Genomic DNA, 18951 nt, shown 5'->3' on the forward strand with positions numbered 1-18951 from the left:
GGAAATTATGAGGGGGCTTACAGTGTTTACTTTTAAATTTCTTCCAAAGAGCCCTGGGATAGCTGCAGGCTAAGGCCCAGGATACTCTCTTTTCTTGGCAGGGGGATAAAAGCAAGGCATCATTCTGATTTGTTGTTGGGTTTTGTTTTTTGGTTTGGTTTTGGGGTTTCTTTTGCAATCCTATGCCTGGAGCTTTTTGACTGTGCTTTCTATGAGCTTGGGAACTAACTGTTCCTGGTGCCCAACTTGAGCCACACTACAGATGTACAGAAAAGCCTTTAACCATACTGCCTCACCACCCTACTCATGGTGAGGAAGAAAAGAGAAAGCACAGTTTCTTCAACCCTTTCTCCAAACCAGTAGCAGCAAGACAGGAGAAGGCCAAAATTGCTTTAGAGGCACACACAAACATGGGCTCTCCTGACCACAGATATTTTGAAGAGAACAAGCTTTGTCTGAAGTCTGGGCAGCTCAGACACTGATGCAAACACATGGATTCTATCTGTATGTGAGCACTTGAGTTTCATGGTTATAAATTTTGACAGTTTGCTCAACTTGGCTGCAGCATGAATGAGTGCCAAATTGTGCACAAATTCAGGTGGTCGGAAGTCCACTGTGCTTGGCACATGACTTCCCATCTCCAGCACTGCCAACAGGGCTCTCAGCAGAGCATGTGCACATGGCTGGGTGTGTATGCCAGATGGCAGGACCAGCTCCTTCATCACAATCCATCCTGGCAATATCTGGTACTTTGCCAGAGGAGGGCAAATAACATTCCGCAGCACTGGAGCACTTGAAAGATTCTAGTCAGCCTTTTGACAAAGGACCAATAGATGACATTAACTTGCTAAATTAGTTTTATAGAGGTTTACTTTCCTGACCTCACCAGCTGCATCTCCTAGAAAGTACGAGCATTTGGTCTTGGTTTGCTGAAAATGAGAGGAATGTCATACCATAAAGCAAACCATATATCCATAGTTCTTCCATAGTGATTGTTTTGTGGACAAGTTCCAATGAATAATTCCGAGAAGCATGCAAGAACTGCTTTCTATTAATCAGGCTTAAAATGGTTGTACAGAATATCTAACTCTGTAGAATTTTTCTTCCTCAGCTCAAATCAGTTTAGCTTTTTTTTTTCAGAGTCATATAAGGGATATGAACAGAAGGGAACCCTTCCTACTAAGGTCATTGGTTTGCAATCCAGTTACCATGATAGCTAATAAGTTAGAATTAGGGAACTCCAGTTTTCTTTCTCCCACAATTAAATCACAATTTTCTTCCATGACATACAATGTCTGGGACAAGGCACAGAACTGTGGAATTACCATAGATGTGCTGAGGTTTATGAAAACTTCAATTTTATCAGTTTGACTTACTGGTTATTCTTCTATTGCTATGCCTCTGAGTTATAAGATTTATAACTCAGCTTATAAACTTTGTATAAAGTCATAGCAAAAAATCTCTCTGGATGTAAATCTCATAAGTCAGTGATTGTATTTCTGTTTTGGTTTTGCTTGCTAGTAGACAGACTACAGAAAATTAAATATATATTATGCATCAGTAGAGAATTTACCCACTGTTGTGAATAACAGCAAAAAGCAGAATAGGCCAGAAGAGAAAATCTCTGATCGCTTAGGTACCAATTGTGGTTCATCAAAAAGGACTGCTACTGCTTAGAAATTCTCATCAGAAAATGCCTATTTATTGAATGTGTATTGCCCTGAATGTGTTATAAAAGAAATGGTGCTGATTAAATTTTCTCTACATTTAAAAAATATATATTTTAAAGGCTTCAATCAGCACTTTCTCAGTGCAGTTTTTAGTGCCTAATTCAGAAATGACATTTTGGTTGGAAATGTGAGTTCATTGAAATTAATAATCCAACATCACTTGAAAATGAACCGCTATTTAATTTCAAATTGGTCTGATCTTTTTATCTACCCTTCTTACTACTCTCTGACATTCAGTTAAGGATATTTTCCAATACAGGCTTTTGAAAGGAAAATGTAGACAATCAGATTTTACTTTTCAAAGAAGAAAAAAATTCCTATCAGTTCTGATTATTCAATTGTGTAGCAAATGAAAGGAAAGTTTACTTGATCTTTTTGCTGGTTTTACAAGTTGAGTCACTCAGCCAGTCAAAAAGCTTCTGAAAGCAGATGTTCCTATTTTCTGCTGAAGCCTGGAGACATTCAACTGAAATTTCACAGAACAGCCAAGCTGTTAGTATCACACTTGTTATCACACTGGAAAAATGTGAATTAGAATTACACATATATCAATTCATTAGATGGTTGGAAAGAAAACAAACACACAATAGTTACTCACTGAAGTTTAAATGCAATTGTCACTAATCACAGCAAGGAAGAGAAATTAGGAACTTCGCAGCTGCTGAGACAAAAGGAATAATGTACTTCTCAGGTCAAAAAAAGGTGATCAATATGCCTTTATAAAAAGTCTTTGTGACATAATAGCTTCATCACTGTACTTGTCTCATCAAGAGCAAATGTAAAAAGATATACCTGGTTTCAGTCTTTGCACAGAAGCTGAGCATTCCTGTATCACATTGATTATTGTTGAGTGGAAGAGGAGACTCAGCCAGTACAAAAAGATGGTGCTTTATACTCTGTGTCTGGAAAGCATGGCCTATTGTTCACTTTTATTCTTCTTTGGCAGATGTTACACTTGCTTACTGATGCTCAGAACGTGGAACATATTTGCTTGAAAAGTAAAGCAATAATCTTAAATAAAAAAGATGTATGATTGAACACATCAGACCTGATTTACAACAATTCATGGGTTATAAAAGCTTTGCTAAAGATTTGCCTTCTCTGCTTGCTGTAGGAGGTAGATGCCAGCTGGTTTAAAATCTGTTTGCTTGCATTTACTTGATTCCTTTCATTTACTCTGATGTTGATTTCAAGCAAAAGAGAAAGCTGCTACTGGCATGGAATGATCCTTTATTTTTTCTTGAGGAGGCAGGAGAAAGGGATTTCAGGTAGTTTTCTTCTTTCTTTTATTTTTTTTTCTTTTTTTTTTTCTTTTTTTAAGCTTCAATAATGTTCATGACCCTCAAGTTTTCTGACCTTCCTAAACACTGCTGAAGTGGTGGCAATCTATATCACTTCAGAGGTACTGAGAAAAGCTCTGGACTAAAAACGATTAGTGCACTAATTGCACAAAAAGTGAAGCACACAGACAGTCTCAGACTGCCCTGTCTGTGGTGTTTGGCAGATGCTCTCCATCATCAGGGAGCAGACTCCCTGGGACCTTGCCTGTCAGTTGGCCTCAGGTCACCATTACTGCAGTCAAGCACATCCTATAACGCCTCCTGTAAATTGGTCAAACTTTAAAATAATTTCAGTAGTAGTTCCTTTTGGAGTACTACTCTAGAAACTACACTGCTGCAAATGTACTTTATCAGTCCTATAGTCCTCAGGAAAGCCACCTGTGAAACCCCAGGGTTTCATAGATTATTTGACCTAAAGCTAAGTAATTTTGTTTGTAGAGTTAGTGTTCAGCCCCACTAAGGAAGCTGGAGCAGATTAAAACATCCAGCACCCACCTACATGTGCAGCTGTGGCACCACAACCTCAGTCCTCCAGCTTCACAGGCAAATCTAGAAATGGCCACTGAACCACCACGTACAGGCACAGCAAACATCCCACCACTGTGCAACAATCTCAGAGTCATTAGCTACAGAGCATTTTCTATCTCTGCAGGCACACAGGTTCTACAGGATCCTCCAGTCTTCTGGTGTAAATATCTTCTCAAATGAGATCCCATCTGCTCAGGCCTGCTATGGAGTCCAGCCAAAGCCTTAAGTTCCAGGACCAGCTCTGCTTGCACGATCTGGCAGAAACCAGACTTACTGATAGGCATTTGCACATTTTATAACTTCTATGACCACGAAGCAGGTGCAAGGAATGCCAGAGAATAGTTAGGACAGCATATGAAAAATCATATAGGACAACAAAAAATAATTGTACGTGGCAGAATTTATCACCTCTCCAGGGAAAAGATTCTGCCCTCTTGATCCAAACTATCTTCTGACATTGCACCTTACCTTCACCTCAAGTTTTACAAAATGTTAGCCAGTGGACCATTGATTATTTAAAAGAACTGAATTCTATGATACCTGCCTCAATTTTTTTTCTGTTTAACACAGTTCCCTATTTTTGGAAGCTTTTCTTGCTCATATACACATCATTCCCTATTTATCATGGGGTCCACAGGTACAAAGTCAGCAATGGATTTCACTTTGTGGTTTTTTTTGGTTTTTTTTTGAGAATTCACTTTCAATTAGTTGAAGAAATAGAAAAGTGTTGAATCATCTGTCACATATCTAGAGAGTGCACCAAGTTGTCCTTCTCAGTATACAGATAATGGGGAAAAATATATTGGGCCAATGAATTTAAATCACTTAAAAGAGAGGAAAAATAAAAAGTAAATGTAGAAGCTTAGAGTTCATCTTTTAGAATTCTCTCTTCTTTCTTCACTGACTATTTCTATAATGGATGAATGGGAGAAAATCTGTAAATAGCAAATCTCTAAATAGCAGTCAAAGAGTTTTAGGTAATTTAGTGAATTTTAAACTAAGATTCAAGGGGCTGTCTCTGAGCCTGACACTCCATTATCTTGCATGTTAGTAATTCAACAGACTGCTTATGAAACTGGCATCCACCAATAAAGCCCTGTACTTTGCAGAGCTACATATTAGTCACAAGTCCTATTTATAATTCTTTATGTATTCACCCATTTATCTGGTTGTCCAAAGACTATGATTGTTCTAAAATGTTCTAAGTCCCATCCCTAGTTACTGACATGCCTTATATAACCTAAATGATGCTCAGGTAACCTGCATCTGCTTGCTTCAAGCTGTGTGCTCCCAGGAGCCTTATGCTGGATGGGTCCTGAGCACTTCCTGCAAATCCCCAGTCAAATGTGTGGTGCTCAGTTTGAGTGAGCCTTACAGTGCACCTCTTTGCAATGTGTTCTCATCTAGCTGGTGCCCTTTTCTTGAAGCAGAAAAGAATGGTCCTTTGCAATACGAGTAAATTTAGAGTATTCCTTGAGTTCACATGGAACTAGATTTATTGTCTGTTGCTGTAAGTTTTTTGTATTGATGTTGTTTGCTTTAGCAATTGCTGTTCTTTGCTTTATCTTAGTTTAATATGGAGTTAAAGGGCATGAACTTGAAACTGGGAATAATTGTGCATTTGACATCCTGCTTGCTGCTTTTACTTTTTATGTCTATGTTTAACAGACAAACTGGGTTTTTTTGCAAATCCTTTTGCTCATAATTGACCATTGCATGTAAATTTGAGTGTTCAAATGCTGTTAATTGAGAAGCTGGCTTGGGAAATAGCATTTTTAATATTCCCCTTTCAATCCATTGCATACTTATTGCTTCCAATTAATCTTATACTAAGAAACTTTTTGTTGTTGTTTTTGTGTTGAAGATGTAAAAGTAGAAAGGTTCTAATTCTGAAATATATCACTCAGTCTTCAAGAGTCCTATTTTTTCTTCAGTATGTGGTTCACTGTCAGTAAAGCATTTATAAATTTGTCTCTGACTGAGCTGTTTCAAAGGTCTTGGGGGCATGCAGAGATACTTGATCTATACTTTCAGTCAGTTAGATAGTAGATACATGCTAATGTTCTTATCAAATATCAGTCTTGAATTACATTATACTCACTCTTGTTTAGAATTCAATGCCAAAAGGACTGGTTATGGAAGTATTAGAGTTTGATACAGTTTCCTGTCTTCCACTGAAAAACTGGTCTGCACAGAAAGTGAAAAGTTCTTCAAAATGAAGGCAGGAATTACTGAACTCACTTCCCACTCTGTTATTTGGCTTATTGCAACCTTGCAAAGTTTTCATGAAAATTTAGCAAGTAAAAATTAAATTAACTCTTTTTATTAATCAAAAAAACATTAAAGGGAAGTAGAATGGAAAGATACATTACTTATTTTGCTCTATTCACTACCTCTTGCTCACTATCTACTGAGAGTTTGCAGGGATGTTTTATCACCTCCATCAAGATACAAAAACTTCTCCCATTTTCCCCATGAGCTGACTCACTTTTGACCTGGTTACCTTCAATCTATTTCCAGAATCGTAGATTATAATGCATTAAATTCTGTACACTTTCAGGCTAAGTGAGATCCCTTTGAATGAGCAGGACTGCATACCCTAGCAATGCCATCACTAAAATAGACATACTTGTTTCCAACTCATCCTAAATAAAAAATATCTTGTATTACACTGAAAGCATAAACTATCATACTGGTAATTTATACCTTTTAAACGTTATATCTAAAGCTTTAAATAGGCAAATAATTTTCTACTTTCCATTTTCCACCAATAGATGGCAGGTGAAGCTCTAGAAAATTATTCACTTGATACAGCATGAGATAACCTATAATTTGAAAGTACATAGCCAGCTGTAAATTACTGCTCTCTGATACCTCTTTAGATGTGATCATGACTTAGTCCTAGCCCATCCACCTTGCATTACAAACCTTAGCCTAAGTTTAGGAATACCTCCATGTTGTAAGTAGAACTCTTATTTCTTTTGTCCCACTCCATTAGGTCAAACTGAAGTTTGTGCACACTGATTTCTCTCTTGGTTGAGAAGGTACTGTCAGTGTGGTGCAGCAGCTGTTACATTCATTCAATGCCTTAAGACTGAGCTTTCTGTAACTAAACAAGAAAAGCTCTGCATTCATACACATGTCAGAAATCGCACCAGTTATAAGCCACAACAGAATAGCTTAGAGCTCTGTGATTTCCAGTTCCAGAAAAGCTAGAAACACAAGGAGGGAGTGCAGGAGGACAAAGAGCCCACTACAATGACAAAGCTTATTCATGTACCTCATTAAGGATGCTCCTAATGTGTTAAAATAATTCTTTATATATGATGCTGCATTTTTTAAAATCCATTTGCTTTTTCCAAAACACAAAAGCAGGAGGGATTGAATCTTGTTCACATACAAGCTAAAAGGACATGGTGCTAAAAGTCACAATAGAGAGATAAAAAAAGATGAAGACTCATGCTATAATTGTTTTAAGGACAACAAGTAATATGTTGTAGTCAATTAATTGTAGGATCTAATTGAAAAATGAATAGAAGTGTGCATAAACCACAGGGGTTTAGGACTGCAGAGCACAAAAGGATACCTTTCCCTCTAGGCAATCTGCATTAGTAAATGTACATTATTTTTCCTGCAAAATGATTTCCTGAAATCAGTCTGCCTCATAATTGCCCTGCTGTTACTGGCAGTCTAAGTATTGATGACTAAGTGACCATTAGAGCTCAGCTGGTTCTTGTATATATCACAATACCTCCTCCAGGCTGACTGAGTAGACAAATTTGATTGCTCTCATCCCTGCATTGCAGCTTTGGTGATTTCTATTAACTCACTCCACTCAGTAATCCTTACATTTTTACAATTTAATTTATTTTCCTGAGCTCCACTTCTAAGTGTAATTCGCAGCATATATTCCATTGTATTTGGTATCTTCCACTGTTTTGCTGGCAACAGCAGCAAAACATGGATAAAACCCAAGGCCATCAGGAAACATCAATGGTTAGACACTGAACAACGAAGATCATGCACCTCACTCAGTGACTATTAATCACTCTCTACCAGTAATGTTACAGAAAAGAAGGGAGGATATCTAAAGTTGCTTCAAATGAACAGCTCTCCAGTGAACTGGGGAAGTTTGGCAGCATACATCATGACGAAAACAAATTACAAAACCTAATTTTGGATGACCAATTTAGGTGTCTTTGTCTTTCTAGCCCAGACAACAAAGACAAGAGAGCTGTTGGAATAACCGTCTGCAGAAAAACCTTGACTACACAAGAATCTGAACTTCTGTCTCTATCACCTCAGGCAAATACCCTAAATAAGACAACATGAATGACCCCTTCAGATACTGTACCTTTTACTGAATGTGAAAAAAATGGGTGCAATTAACAACCAAATTCCCAAGGGCCAGGTCACAGCATCCAAAACCAGCATATGACCACAGACTTGAGAGTAACATGATGCTAAGCTACACATTACCTTGACCCTCAAATAACAGACAGCACATTCTATCACAACAGAACTATTAAATAATCAGACTGTCTCAAAGCTACACATTTGCCCTTAGCTTGTCTTTGCTTGGAGCCTCTCTCCTTGAAGAGTAAACTTTTCATTCAAACCTCAGCTGAGAGCAGCCTGTAGTCAGTGAAACTGCAGAGAAAGGTCTGTAAACAATACCTGCTCTGTAGAGAACAAGCTGACCTTTATAGATGTTAAACAAAACAAAAAGGGTTGATTGATGCTGGGCAGTACCTGCTCTCCAAAACATTAAAACCAAGAAAGTCAATGGAAGGTTAGTTCATGAACATACAGTGTGATAAATTATATCAGTGGGGTGGTGGGGTAGGGAAGGGGAAAGCATGATTTGGTAAAATATTTAGGGCAAAAAGCCTGTATGTTAATCTGGAAAGGGAAAAACTGGGTATTGCTGACTTCTGTAAAATGGAAAAAAAAAAACCAACCAACCAAACGTTATCTAGAGCAGGTCAGTTGCTGAAGTCTTCATGACTCATTTCTTAAATTCTGATTAACACAGTAAGACATCGTAGGTTTTTAGAATAAGAAATCTATTTGTAAATTCCAACAGAGAATTACAATTTAGCCACAAATGTGCTACTAATATAGAAAAGGACAATCTAACCTAGACAGAATCATGGAATCACTTATGTTGGAAAAGGCCCTCCAGATCATCAAGTCCAACCACAACCCAGCACTGCCAAGTCCCCCCCTTAAACCATGTCCCTCAGGGCAGCATCTACAAGTCTTTTAAATAGCTCCAGGGCCGTCAACTCAACCACTTCCCTGGGCAACCTGTGCCAATGCTTTATAAACCTTTTAGTGAACAAACTGTTACTAATATGCAATTTAAGGCCGTTTCTTCTTTTCCTCTCACTTCTGGCTTGGGAAGAGACTGATACCTATCTTGCTATAACCTCCCTCCTGGTAGTTTCGGTTTCAGTCTGCCTGTGTCTTGTGGATCCCCACAGCTCTCATCCAGTGGTAACAGGACATGAGTAGTTATTTGCAGATAACTACAATACTGTCTCAGAAGCAAAAGGCACAACCCCACAGCACATTTCCAATACTGTAAACTAGGACCTAACCATGAAGTGAAAGCAATGCCCAGGACAGAATTACCTTAATACAAAAACATTTATGCCCAAAATGTAATGTTGTCCTTGTCATGCTTTTTATACACTTTAACCCTGGTTTCTAGAAGAAGCAAAAATGCCTTTGGACAGCAGAGGAGCTATCTGGCATTAGAATTTTTTGCAATGCAGGATGACTTGGAGGAAGTTAAGGATTGTATTATGATTATGCAAGAAATCTGCTGAGACTCTGCGATGAAAGAGTTGAGATCACTGAAGTCAAGAGGTATTTAGATTTCAGACCAGCATCTCTCCCTGGCTTTTAAGCAAAAATAAAAATCACATAGCTCCAAAAAAAGAAGTTAATAATCAACACATTTTAGGCAATTTTGTCTAAAGTGAGGAAGAGAACTCTGCTAATGAAACATGAAAGTGCAGCTACATGTCCTGGGATTGGCTATTAGGTAAGCTCTGAACAAAATTGTGGCAAAAAGAAGTAACTTTTCAGACAACTCCCAAAAGCAAAATTATGATTACATTAGGAATCTGTGATAAAGGGAAAAAGAAGCTTGTGAAACCAGTGGAGCAATATGTAAAGATAGGAGAGAGAAATAAGCAGTTATCCAACAATAAATGCATTCAGAAGATCAGCCATAACACTTGTTGGTGTGGACTGACTTTCAGAAATTCTGAGCTGAGTTTGACAGAGGCTCAGGATCACTGAATATCAAGAAAATTTGCTTTATTCCTGTGCACCCTGTAACACACTGCATAGTATCCCATATGTTTTAGCTGCAGACAAGTGATTGAAAACTTCTACATTTTCCTGGTTACAAACTAAAACTATTTACCATTGGTGTGGCCTCTGTGAAATCCATCAGGAGGTCACCTGGCTCCAAAGCAAATGTACTCCCAGCATCTGTGGAACTCTAAAGGCAAAAAAGAAACCCAGCATTGGAATAAAGAACCATTTCATTTCTGTAATTTGGTTTGTTATTTTTGTTGGGTTTTTAATTCCTTAAAGCACAGATCGCCAAATGGATTTTAAATTTCACACCATGTTTTTCAGGTGTGGCTTCTCAGGAAAGGTAAAAAACATAATTACACACCTTCAAAATCCATGTGAGTAATCTTGATCCACTGCCCACTAATGCTGAGGAAAAACTGTTATGGATTTTATCTGAGTCTTGGAGCAGGCTCTCAATACTTCCTTACACAACAAGTTAAACAAATCACTACAACTCTGCATTAAAAAAAACTGCTTTTAAATGTAGAATTATTCCATCTAGGGAAAACCTTTTACTCCCAACTCCCTCCTATCCTTCCTGAACCCTCTCCCAAGTGACATGAGCTCATCCCTTTGTGTGTTACCTTGCCACCGGGCGAAACCTGTGCTTGTCCTTCTGATGTTTGTGGCGTGCACGTTTTCTGCGACCCGGGAGATGCTGAAGACACAGGTGTTGATGCTGCTGCTGCTGCTGCCAATGCTGGAGGAAGGTCATCTTCATCACTGCCATTGATAAAAACAGACAGATTTTCTCATTAGAAAATGCCACCGCACTTTTGACTCATTTGTGTCAGAGGAGGCACTGGTAACCTGTATGTCTCCTGCAATGCTTTGAAGTGAAGATCCATTTACTCTTCCCTCTAAAAAGCAGCTACCTTTTCAAGTAAATTAGATTTTTTTTTTAAGCTTTAAAGTTCCTTAAAAATGGATTGGCTAGGTACTTCTCATCTGCAAATGGAAGTCTTATGGTTATTAGGTGCAAGTAGCGTTTCTATGGATTATGTATATATGCATGAGTGAACGGACTAGATATTACTCCACTTTAATGTTTATTCTTTTCTGTGGAGGCTGGCAGCCTTGATAAGAACAGATATGGAGACATCCATCCATGGATCTGACTGCTTCATTGGCTTCAGACAATGCTAGGTTTGACACCCATTATGGAGCTAGTCTATGCTTCTATTTTCAAACTGTATTTAAAGGAATTCGATTGACTCCAAAAAAGGGTCTCTTTAAAAACATTCTTGTGAGGGTATCTTTCCTGTCCCATTTATTCCATTTACAGAGAAAACATTTTATTTAAGATGAGGTTGCATGCTTCCCCTGGGCTTTGGGCCGTCAAGCTGAACTCTTTCCATCTTACCTACTGTCACTACTAAATGAAAGCCAATAAAGAATGTCATACCTTCATTTAGTTTTACAGAACTTTTGCAGAACCCTATTGACTACAGATCACTGGGATCAGTCAGCCCTGAGTTAGGATGCTTCCAGTTGTTAATTGCACTTGGATGGAGGTAAACAGAGTCATAATTTGGCCTATGGAAGCCTTATTACTGGGAATGATGTGTGAAAAGACTACAGATTGACAGCTTAATGCACAGTGAAAAATAATGAGAAAAATTACTTCTGCTCATAAAACAGCACTAATTTTAACTACCAATTAGGTACTCACAGTGCACAGAAGGCTGCCATGCCAGCTTGACTGCATGTATCTGCCTTGCCAGATACTTCCAGAACAGAACTACACTTGATTTAATGCCACTTGAAGGCAGCCTGCCTGGACAACACAAAAACCTTCAAAACTACATGACATACAGGTTATGCAACTTTATGCTGGGTTACCTAGCATTGCTTTTTAATTAAGATGTAAAATTTTGGTGATTAATACTATCTTTTTCAAACTTCATTTTTTATTCCTTCTGGTTAAGGATAGAATTCAGTACACTGAATGCACAGTACACAGGTTTTGTGCTGGAAAGAAATTGTGAAATCTTTTGGACCTGTTGAATAGACATTTTATTAATGCAACAAGCCCAGAGCTGAGCTGCTGACCTAGTTAATCTCTCTTTCAGAAACATGTAGATGACATTTTCCCAGTCCTTGCTCTCCACTCTCAGCAGGAATTCACTGGCACCCTCCCCATTCTTTCTGAGTCAAGTTCCTCTGGTGTATACAAGGAAGTGGAAAAATAAGAGTTGATTTATCAGCCATCTAGCTATCAGCACACTAGCTGCAAGACTGAGAAATGGCCTTCACTGTATTACTTTGACAATAATCCTTTGCTGTTTCTTCACATTTCCCACATCTGCATTCCAGATACAAGATAATTTAAATTGAATAGAATTTGAGTTTACAAAAGGAAAAAAAAAAATAAGGGCCCATATTTTTCACTAGAGAGTCCTTCGCCCTACACATGGCCACAGTATAGGTGGCACCTGTGCTTAGATGTGTACGTCTGCTGTTCCTCACACCTTATCCTGGACAGCTAAAAATCCACATGGGAGCAAGACATGTTCATAACTGTTCATCAAAACATCATCAATCAAAAAGTGATTGCGTGTTTCCACATGCCAGTCTTGGCCTCTTGGATAGAGACCAATTTGGCTAATAGCTCATTTTCCTCCTAGCTTCAATTTGACTAGTTCCTCTGTTTCTTGTCCTAACTAATTTTTCAGTTTTGGTAATGCAGTTCGTTACAAAGACAATGTTTTTAACAGTGAAACAAAAAGCCCCAACATATTGATATTTATTAGAATTCTTTTGAAGAGACAAAAATATATTTACTCTCATTAGAATATTGAAATCCTGGACGGACTAACAGTTGCCATTCCACACAGAAAGCATACATATTTTTTTCCTTTATAATGGCATTGGTATTCTTGTACTTATAAGTTTATGCTGACATTATTCCTTTTTCCCTTTAATTTCTGGTGGCCTTGTCTGTCTTTTCATGGGAGGACAAATCAACATTGACTTTCACTTCTGCTCAGTACCTCATACCTCTAGAGACTTTCAAGTGGAATGAATTATGTGTAAATGGGATGCCAAAGCCCTCTAGGCACAGATCCCTCTTTCCAGGACTAAGAGAATTTGATTTTGCTGGCTGTAGCTGTAGCAGGCTCAGCAATTTCTTCATGTGACAAATCACAGAGAGGGAGGGTGCACTCTCTGAGAGGCAATGGCTCACAGCACAGCTTGATGCCCCAACAACTAAAGAATGTTTTCCTCATTTTGAAAATGGGGTTGTAATGAAGCCAACAGAGCAGCTTGTTCCAGCTCACACCAGGTCTTTGACATTTCATATGGTAAAGAGGTTTTTAATTCCTAACCCATAAGCTTGGGAAAAGGTGGATGGCATGCAATTCAAAGGGTTAGCCACTGCATAGGAAAGGCAAATTCATTTTGTATTAAAAGCATGAAGATTCTCAGTGATGAAAGGAATGGTATCGGTATAAGATCATTATCATGTAATTGCACTCATGTCTTTCAGAAGGCACAGCTAGAGCAATAATTAGCATCCCCTTTCATTTTCAGCTGTAGTAGGCAAAGCCACAAAGATAATGCTGTATGTTACTCACAAACTGTACTGCCTCGTTAACTTCCTCACACGGGGAGCTTTAACCTCCTGCTTTTCTGTAGGGACAGTTGTTGGTGTAGTTTCAGGTCTCACTGGAGCTGGACTTCTAAAAATAGCAAGAAAAACATATGTCATACAGGCTCTATTTAAACTACTTCAGGCATATCACCAAAGTTCTAACTCATCAACACTTACTTATCTTGCAAAGTGGCTGGTGCCCATTGGAGTTCATCCTTTTGTTCCATTTATAGTTCACTGGCCAGTGTGTGTGTGTGTACAGAAAAGGATGTGTGAAGTCACCCCCCCTGTGCTGGGTATACCATTTATAGAAGAAGCCACTGGTTACAAACACAGAGCCTATGTGAAAGACCATGTGGAAATGTCACTGTTTCCAAAATATCACATTTTAATAACAGACCAGCAGTTCAGTCACATCAGAAATATTTTTACAAAACATATGTTTAACAAAAACTATTTTATGAATTGTGAAACCTGTTCTGCTTAAAATATTTTTATTTGAAATTAAACATTATCCTTCCACAGTTGAAAGAGCAGCTCAAGGGAAATGAACTAATGGGTATGATCCAAGAAAAATGATCAAATTTTTTCCAGCTTGCTAGAAAAAAGCAAAACTCAGACGTGTTTCAGATGCTCATTAGTGTGAAATACATCTGCAGAGCTCCAGTAAAGGAAAGCTATGGCAATGAGGAGGTCCACATGAAAGAATCTTCTCCTTAACCATATATCAGTAGAATTAACTCAGGCTTCAATAAAAAAATCATAAATACTAAATAAAAGATCCTCATGACCTTGGGAGGAAACAACTTCAACCATGAGCTTGAGGGGCAAGAAGACACATGAAACATCTTAAATACTGCTTTTACTTGAAGCAACAGGTTATGATTAAATACACTATATATGTACTATAAACATAATAAATATGCCAAACATTAAAAAAAATCATTTGAAAGTCTGGATTAAAAATTTGTGAAATGGTATTCTGCCATCTAATCTGAAGTCAGATTCTAAATTATTAACTTGAGCAGCCCTACTGATTGCTATTGGGACTGCACATGCACTGAGGTACATTTCACAAATGGCAAACGTTTTTCTAGTCTACTTACATTGTATTAGCGTTCTAAAGCCTTAATAAGACACGCATGTTTAATTTTCACTATTGCAGATCCCTCTGATGCCCCTGTGTGTTTTAAGCTTTGCTAACTCTCTTTGATAACTTCTGAATCTGATATTGAGCTATAACAGAACCTACTGAGATGGCACAGCCTTCAGGTTATATATTCAGTTTTCCTAAATATTTCTTAGTCTTTGGAGAGGTCACAGAGCATAAGATGGAACAGTGGAAAATAGTAAAGTACAAAGGGAATAAATACATAATAAACCTGATTACTAGTTTCACTTCTCATAAAACAACTTTTGTCATTATTTACCTGCTATTTTTCCCATTAATTTCAAGAAGTTGGTATAGATAGCAGTAAGATATCAATATCAGACAGATTTCCTTTCCCCTGTTCAAATTTCAGTGTCAGTCATTTTTATCACAGATTTCTCAATGATATTAATGCAGAACAAGCCAGCCAGATCTGAAGGCCTTTTGCTGAGTTTGTTAGGCTATTAGGCTGGCAAATAAGGGAAAGATAAGCAAAGGGGGGGGAAAAAAGGCCAAATCATTTGTTTTAGTCTTGAATTCAATATATCTGATGTGAAAATATGTGAATCAACCTCATTATGGAAGCTCCCAAGTTCGTTTTGATCAAGTCAGACTTTAGATTGGAAGAAAACACTAGCTCTTCTTTTCCTGAAACAAAGGTATCTTTTGGCTACTGAAAAAAATTACTTGTTCTATTTACCCAAAGTGATTTCCAATTGAAGTCTGACATAAGCAGGATAAATATGTTATGACAATTAAACAACAAAAAATCACATTCTGAAGGGGTGTAAATGACTGTAATTATTTTCAGCTCAAATATATTGGCTGACATTCTTGCTCTGTATGAATGGTCCTCACAACTTTCCAATAATTTTGTAAGAGGATACCTTACAATTTTTAAAACTTTTCACCAACTCAATGAGAGTGGAAACAGAGTGGTATAAACTACATGAGTTGAATAACATTTCCTCAAAATGATATCAAGTTATGAACTAATACTATGAAGGGGTTCAAGAAACAGCAAAGTGTAGAATAGGAAAGCTGGTTACAAATCTATTTCCAGTTCATGGGTGCTTCAAATTTCTCAGGACAACATTATAACCTGTGATGTAAGTCAGTCAGATACTTTCACACCAAGGAAGATTTGAAGTGATAATTTCATCTCTTTTATTATGTTTCATTTTACAAAGCCTATGTATCTCCTTTGGAATACTGTGGTTTGTAATTTGAAAAAAAAAAAAAGAAGAGGTGGGGCTTTTGAAGCAGTTACCTCAATTGTCACAATCAAATTTTTGTTTGAAAAGATGTAGTGCAATTTTGTAACTAAAGCAGTTTGTAATGATTTCAAAGCAAGTTTTAAAACTCACTTATACTTATGAAAAATTTTTAAATTATGTCTGAATTAATGCTGAAAAAAATGTTTAACATGAAAAATTTCACTCAACTGTAAATAAAATGTTTGAGATACAAACAGCGCCTACTCTCTAATCCAATAGAAAGATGAAAAACTTATTCTTTTCCTTTGAATGCTGCAGATTTTCAAGTAGAAAAAAAAAATTCAAGTAAACATTAGACACACCTACTTCTTTTTCAGCCATTGTAATTGCTCAGATAAATTTATGTTTTGTACTACACCAGTAAAGTATTCCACTCATTTATCTTGCAAAATCAATACCATTTTAAAAGCAAAATCTTCTTTCCCATTATGATAAAATTTTGCCGTAAGTTTTGTTAGAGGCTGGTGGCAGCAAGTACCTTTCCTCTAATATTTCTCAGGCCTCTGGGGAAGAGACAAGCACCACTTATTGCACATTTTGAGAAACTGCAGGTTAGCTAGGATATAAATTGAAATTACCCCCGAATGAAAAGGAGCTGTGGCAATGCCTCTACCCAAAGAGGCCCTTAGCACAAGATGAAATGTTAGACTAGTCCTACAAACGGCAGAGCTGGAATTTTGCCCTCATTAAAACCTTGTTAGGTTACCTCTTTCAGCACCAGGCTAAAATTCCATGACAGCTCCTGTTCCATCTTCAAACACTCTTCCTCAGTCTGAACATGCTCAAAACTGTTGCTACTCTCTCAACAGCAACTAGATGCAAGAAGTGCTCAGCTTGATCAACCCAGTGCCCAATCTGTCTTTTAGAAATGGTAGGCTTTTAATATCATAGAAACTCTTAAAAAAATCTCATTGATATTCCAGAAAAAGTAGCAGAATAACTTCTGTTACTGTCCTCTGATTTCTACAGCCAGAATTCTTATATGGACAGATATGATTTTTGAAGAGAAGCCCTGTAATTATTTCAATTATTTAAATAGAGTGATTAGGTGCAGATATCACCATTTCAAGTTTGTAGTCCTATAAAAATTACACAGCTATATAAATCACAGTAGTCCTGTACAAAGTATACAGCTTGAGGAAAAGTATAGGAGAAAAGTGTTAAAGGATCAGTGGGACTCAGAATTAAAATAAAAATAAAATGTACAGTGTATTACAGTTCCTTTAGAAGGCTCTTTTTCAATGTCATTAATTCATAAACCTTTTTCCTGTAACAGTATCCAACCACTACTGCATACAAATGAAGGTACTGAACCAAGAGAGAGTTACTTAATGACCTGGCACCTTACATAAAAATCTGTCGTTTCCTGGTGAGAATGACAATAACAACCACGAATGTCAGCATGCAGTGGCAGGTCATCAGAAACTGCCTGTGCACTGAGAGCTCCAGCACCCTCCTGAGCCACAGCCAGCACACTCTTCTGAACTAGCTTCAGCCTGTTCCACCAGCCTGCACAGCAAAACAAACACGACCCAGAGAGAGATCCCCCAAACCCAAGGAATCTGTTTTATTCTCAGACTAGCAGCCAAGGAGGCGACTGAAACCAAAACTACTCACAAAAAAAAAATTACCCTGTGGAACATTTCAAGTGACCACAGATGTATGCTGGTTTACCTTAACCTTCCTTGGGGGTGGAATGCATGTGCTCATGCTGAGGGACTCAGGGTGTCCCACCTCACCTTGGCTCTGATTGCAAGGCTGAGGCTGCACTGCTCCTGCACCACCCATTTGTGTGCCATGGCTTCCTTGTCCCCTGCTTGGGAGGCTCTGGACAGACCTCCATGCTTGTTTGAAACGTGGCAATTGGGCTATGTGGGATAAAATGATTGTCCACGTCATAAACTGAATGGCATTTATTAACTTCTCTTGCCTTGGAGGATGCAGTTCAGGATTTTAAAACTACCAAAGTCTGCTGGGGGAACACACTTCCTGCACTTCTCTTTAACAGGCTTTATCCTCTTTACTTCTCTTTCTCTTTGTGTCTATTTTGTCATCTGGAACAATACCTCTCCCTGTGTCTTCCCAAACTGATGCCAAGAGATAGAGGATAAAAGCCCCATGATTACAAGGATACAGCCAGCTGCATGAAAGTTACCCTGCTTTCAGATGCTGACTCATGGAAAAGGAAAAAAAAAAACCCAGAGGTTGATTTTGGCTGCAGAATTCCTTTTGAGTGGGAACATGATAGTGAAAACTTGGGAAGGATAAGCAAAAAAGAAAGGAAAGAAAAGGAAAAATACTTGATAGATGCATTCTCTTGTATATCAAAGACATAGCCTAACAAGCTAAGCAAACACAGACAAACACTCAAATCTTTCCTAAGCCTGTGCTCTTAGTATTTCACACATTTCTTTTCCAAAGGTCATCTGAAGTTAAGAAACAATATGTTCTCTTTCCCTTTGATAAGGTACCTTTTCTCAGAAGACAGGTTAGCTCTTCAAAACATTGCTTGGACATTTTAAAGCTACTGCCCATATCAAATTTTCTGCATAAAGTTTTTTTCTTCTTTTTATCTCCCATACCCCCCTCCCTATAGATTGCAGATGTATAAAAAAGGTCCTTGCTACAGATTATGTGCTTTTCTTTCAAACAAATTGAGTTCTGCTTCTTGTAAAGGAAAAATTTTCTGTGCCCTCCACTGCCCTTGCAATGAAAATTATGTGCAGTCTAGACAAAAGTACAGTGCCCCTGTGGTCCAACAGATAGATAATGATCATACAGGAGCTGCTCTTCTCTCACAGCTCAGGGTAATGTAGGAGGTCAACATCTGGTATCTAAGGTCAAACTGAGCTGCAAATCCTCCCCCTACTCACAGCAACCAGGACAGCCATAATGAATTCTGTGCTTTCCAAGGAGACTAGGCACAGTTTAGGGGGCAGAGGACTAAGCCAAAGAA

At 38.0% G+C, this 18951-nt stretch overlaps 1 protein-coding gene across 4 annotated transcripts in view; it reads right to left on the minus strand.

The window, feature by feature from the left end:
- EPB41L4B (erythrocyte membrane protein band 4.1 like 4B) overlaps nucleotides 1–18951 on the minus strand; it is a 170201-nt gene that overhangs the window by 19825 nt on the left and 131425 nt on the right. For 3 of the 4 annotated variants that reach the window (XM_054517630.1, XM_054517628.1, XM_036395193.2), the window contains 3 exons: nucleotides 13552–13656; nucleotides 10558–10696; nucleotides 10038–10115 (listed from right to left, as the gene is read on the minus strand). In XM_054517630.1, coding sequence (XP_054373605.1) covers nucleotides 10038–10115; nucleotides 10558–10696; nucleotides 13552–13656 — 322 coding nt within the window. Of the gene's footprint in view, nucleotides 1–10037; nucleotides 10116–10557; nucleotides 10697–13551; nucleotides 13657–18951 lie in introns of those variants that run through there. The other variant, XR_008508892.1, reaches the window with a different exon arrangement.

This window comes from Molothrus ater, chromosome 1, assembly GCF_012460135.2.
Source record: "Molothrus ater isolate BHLD 08-10-18 breed brown headed cowbird chromosome 1, BPBGC_Mater_1.1, whole genome shotgun sequence".
Classification (NCBI taxonomy): Eukaryota; Metazoa; Chordata; class Aves; order Passeriformes; family Icteridae; genus Molothrus; species Molothrus ater.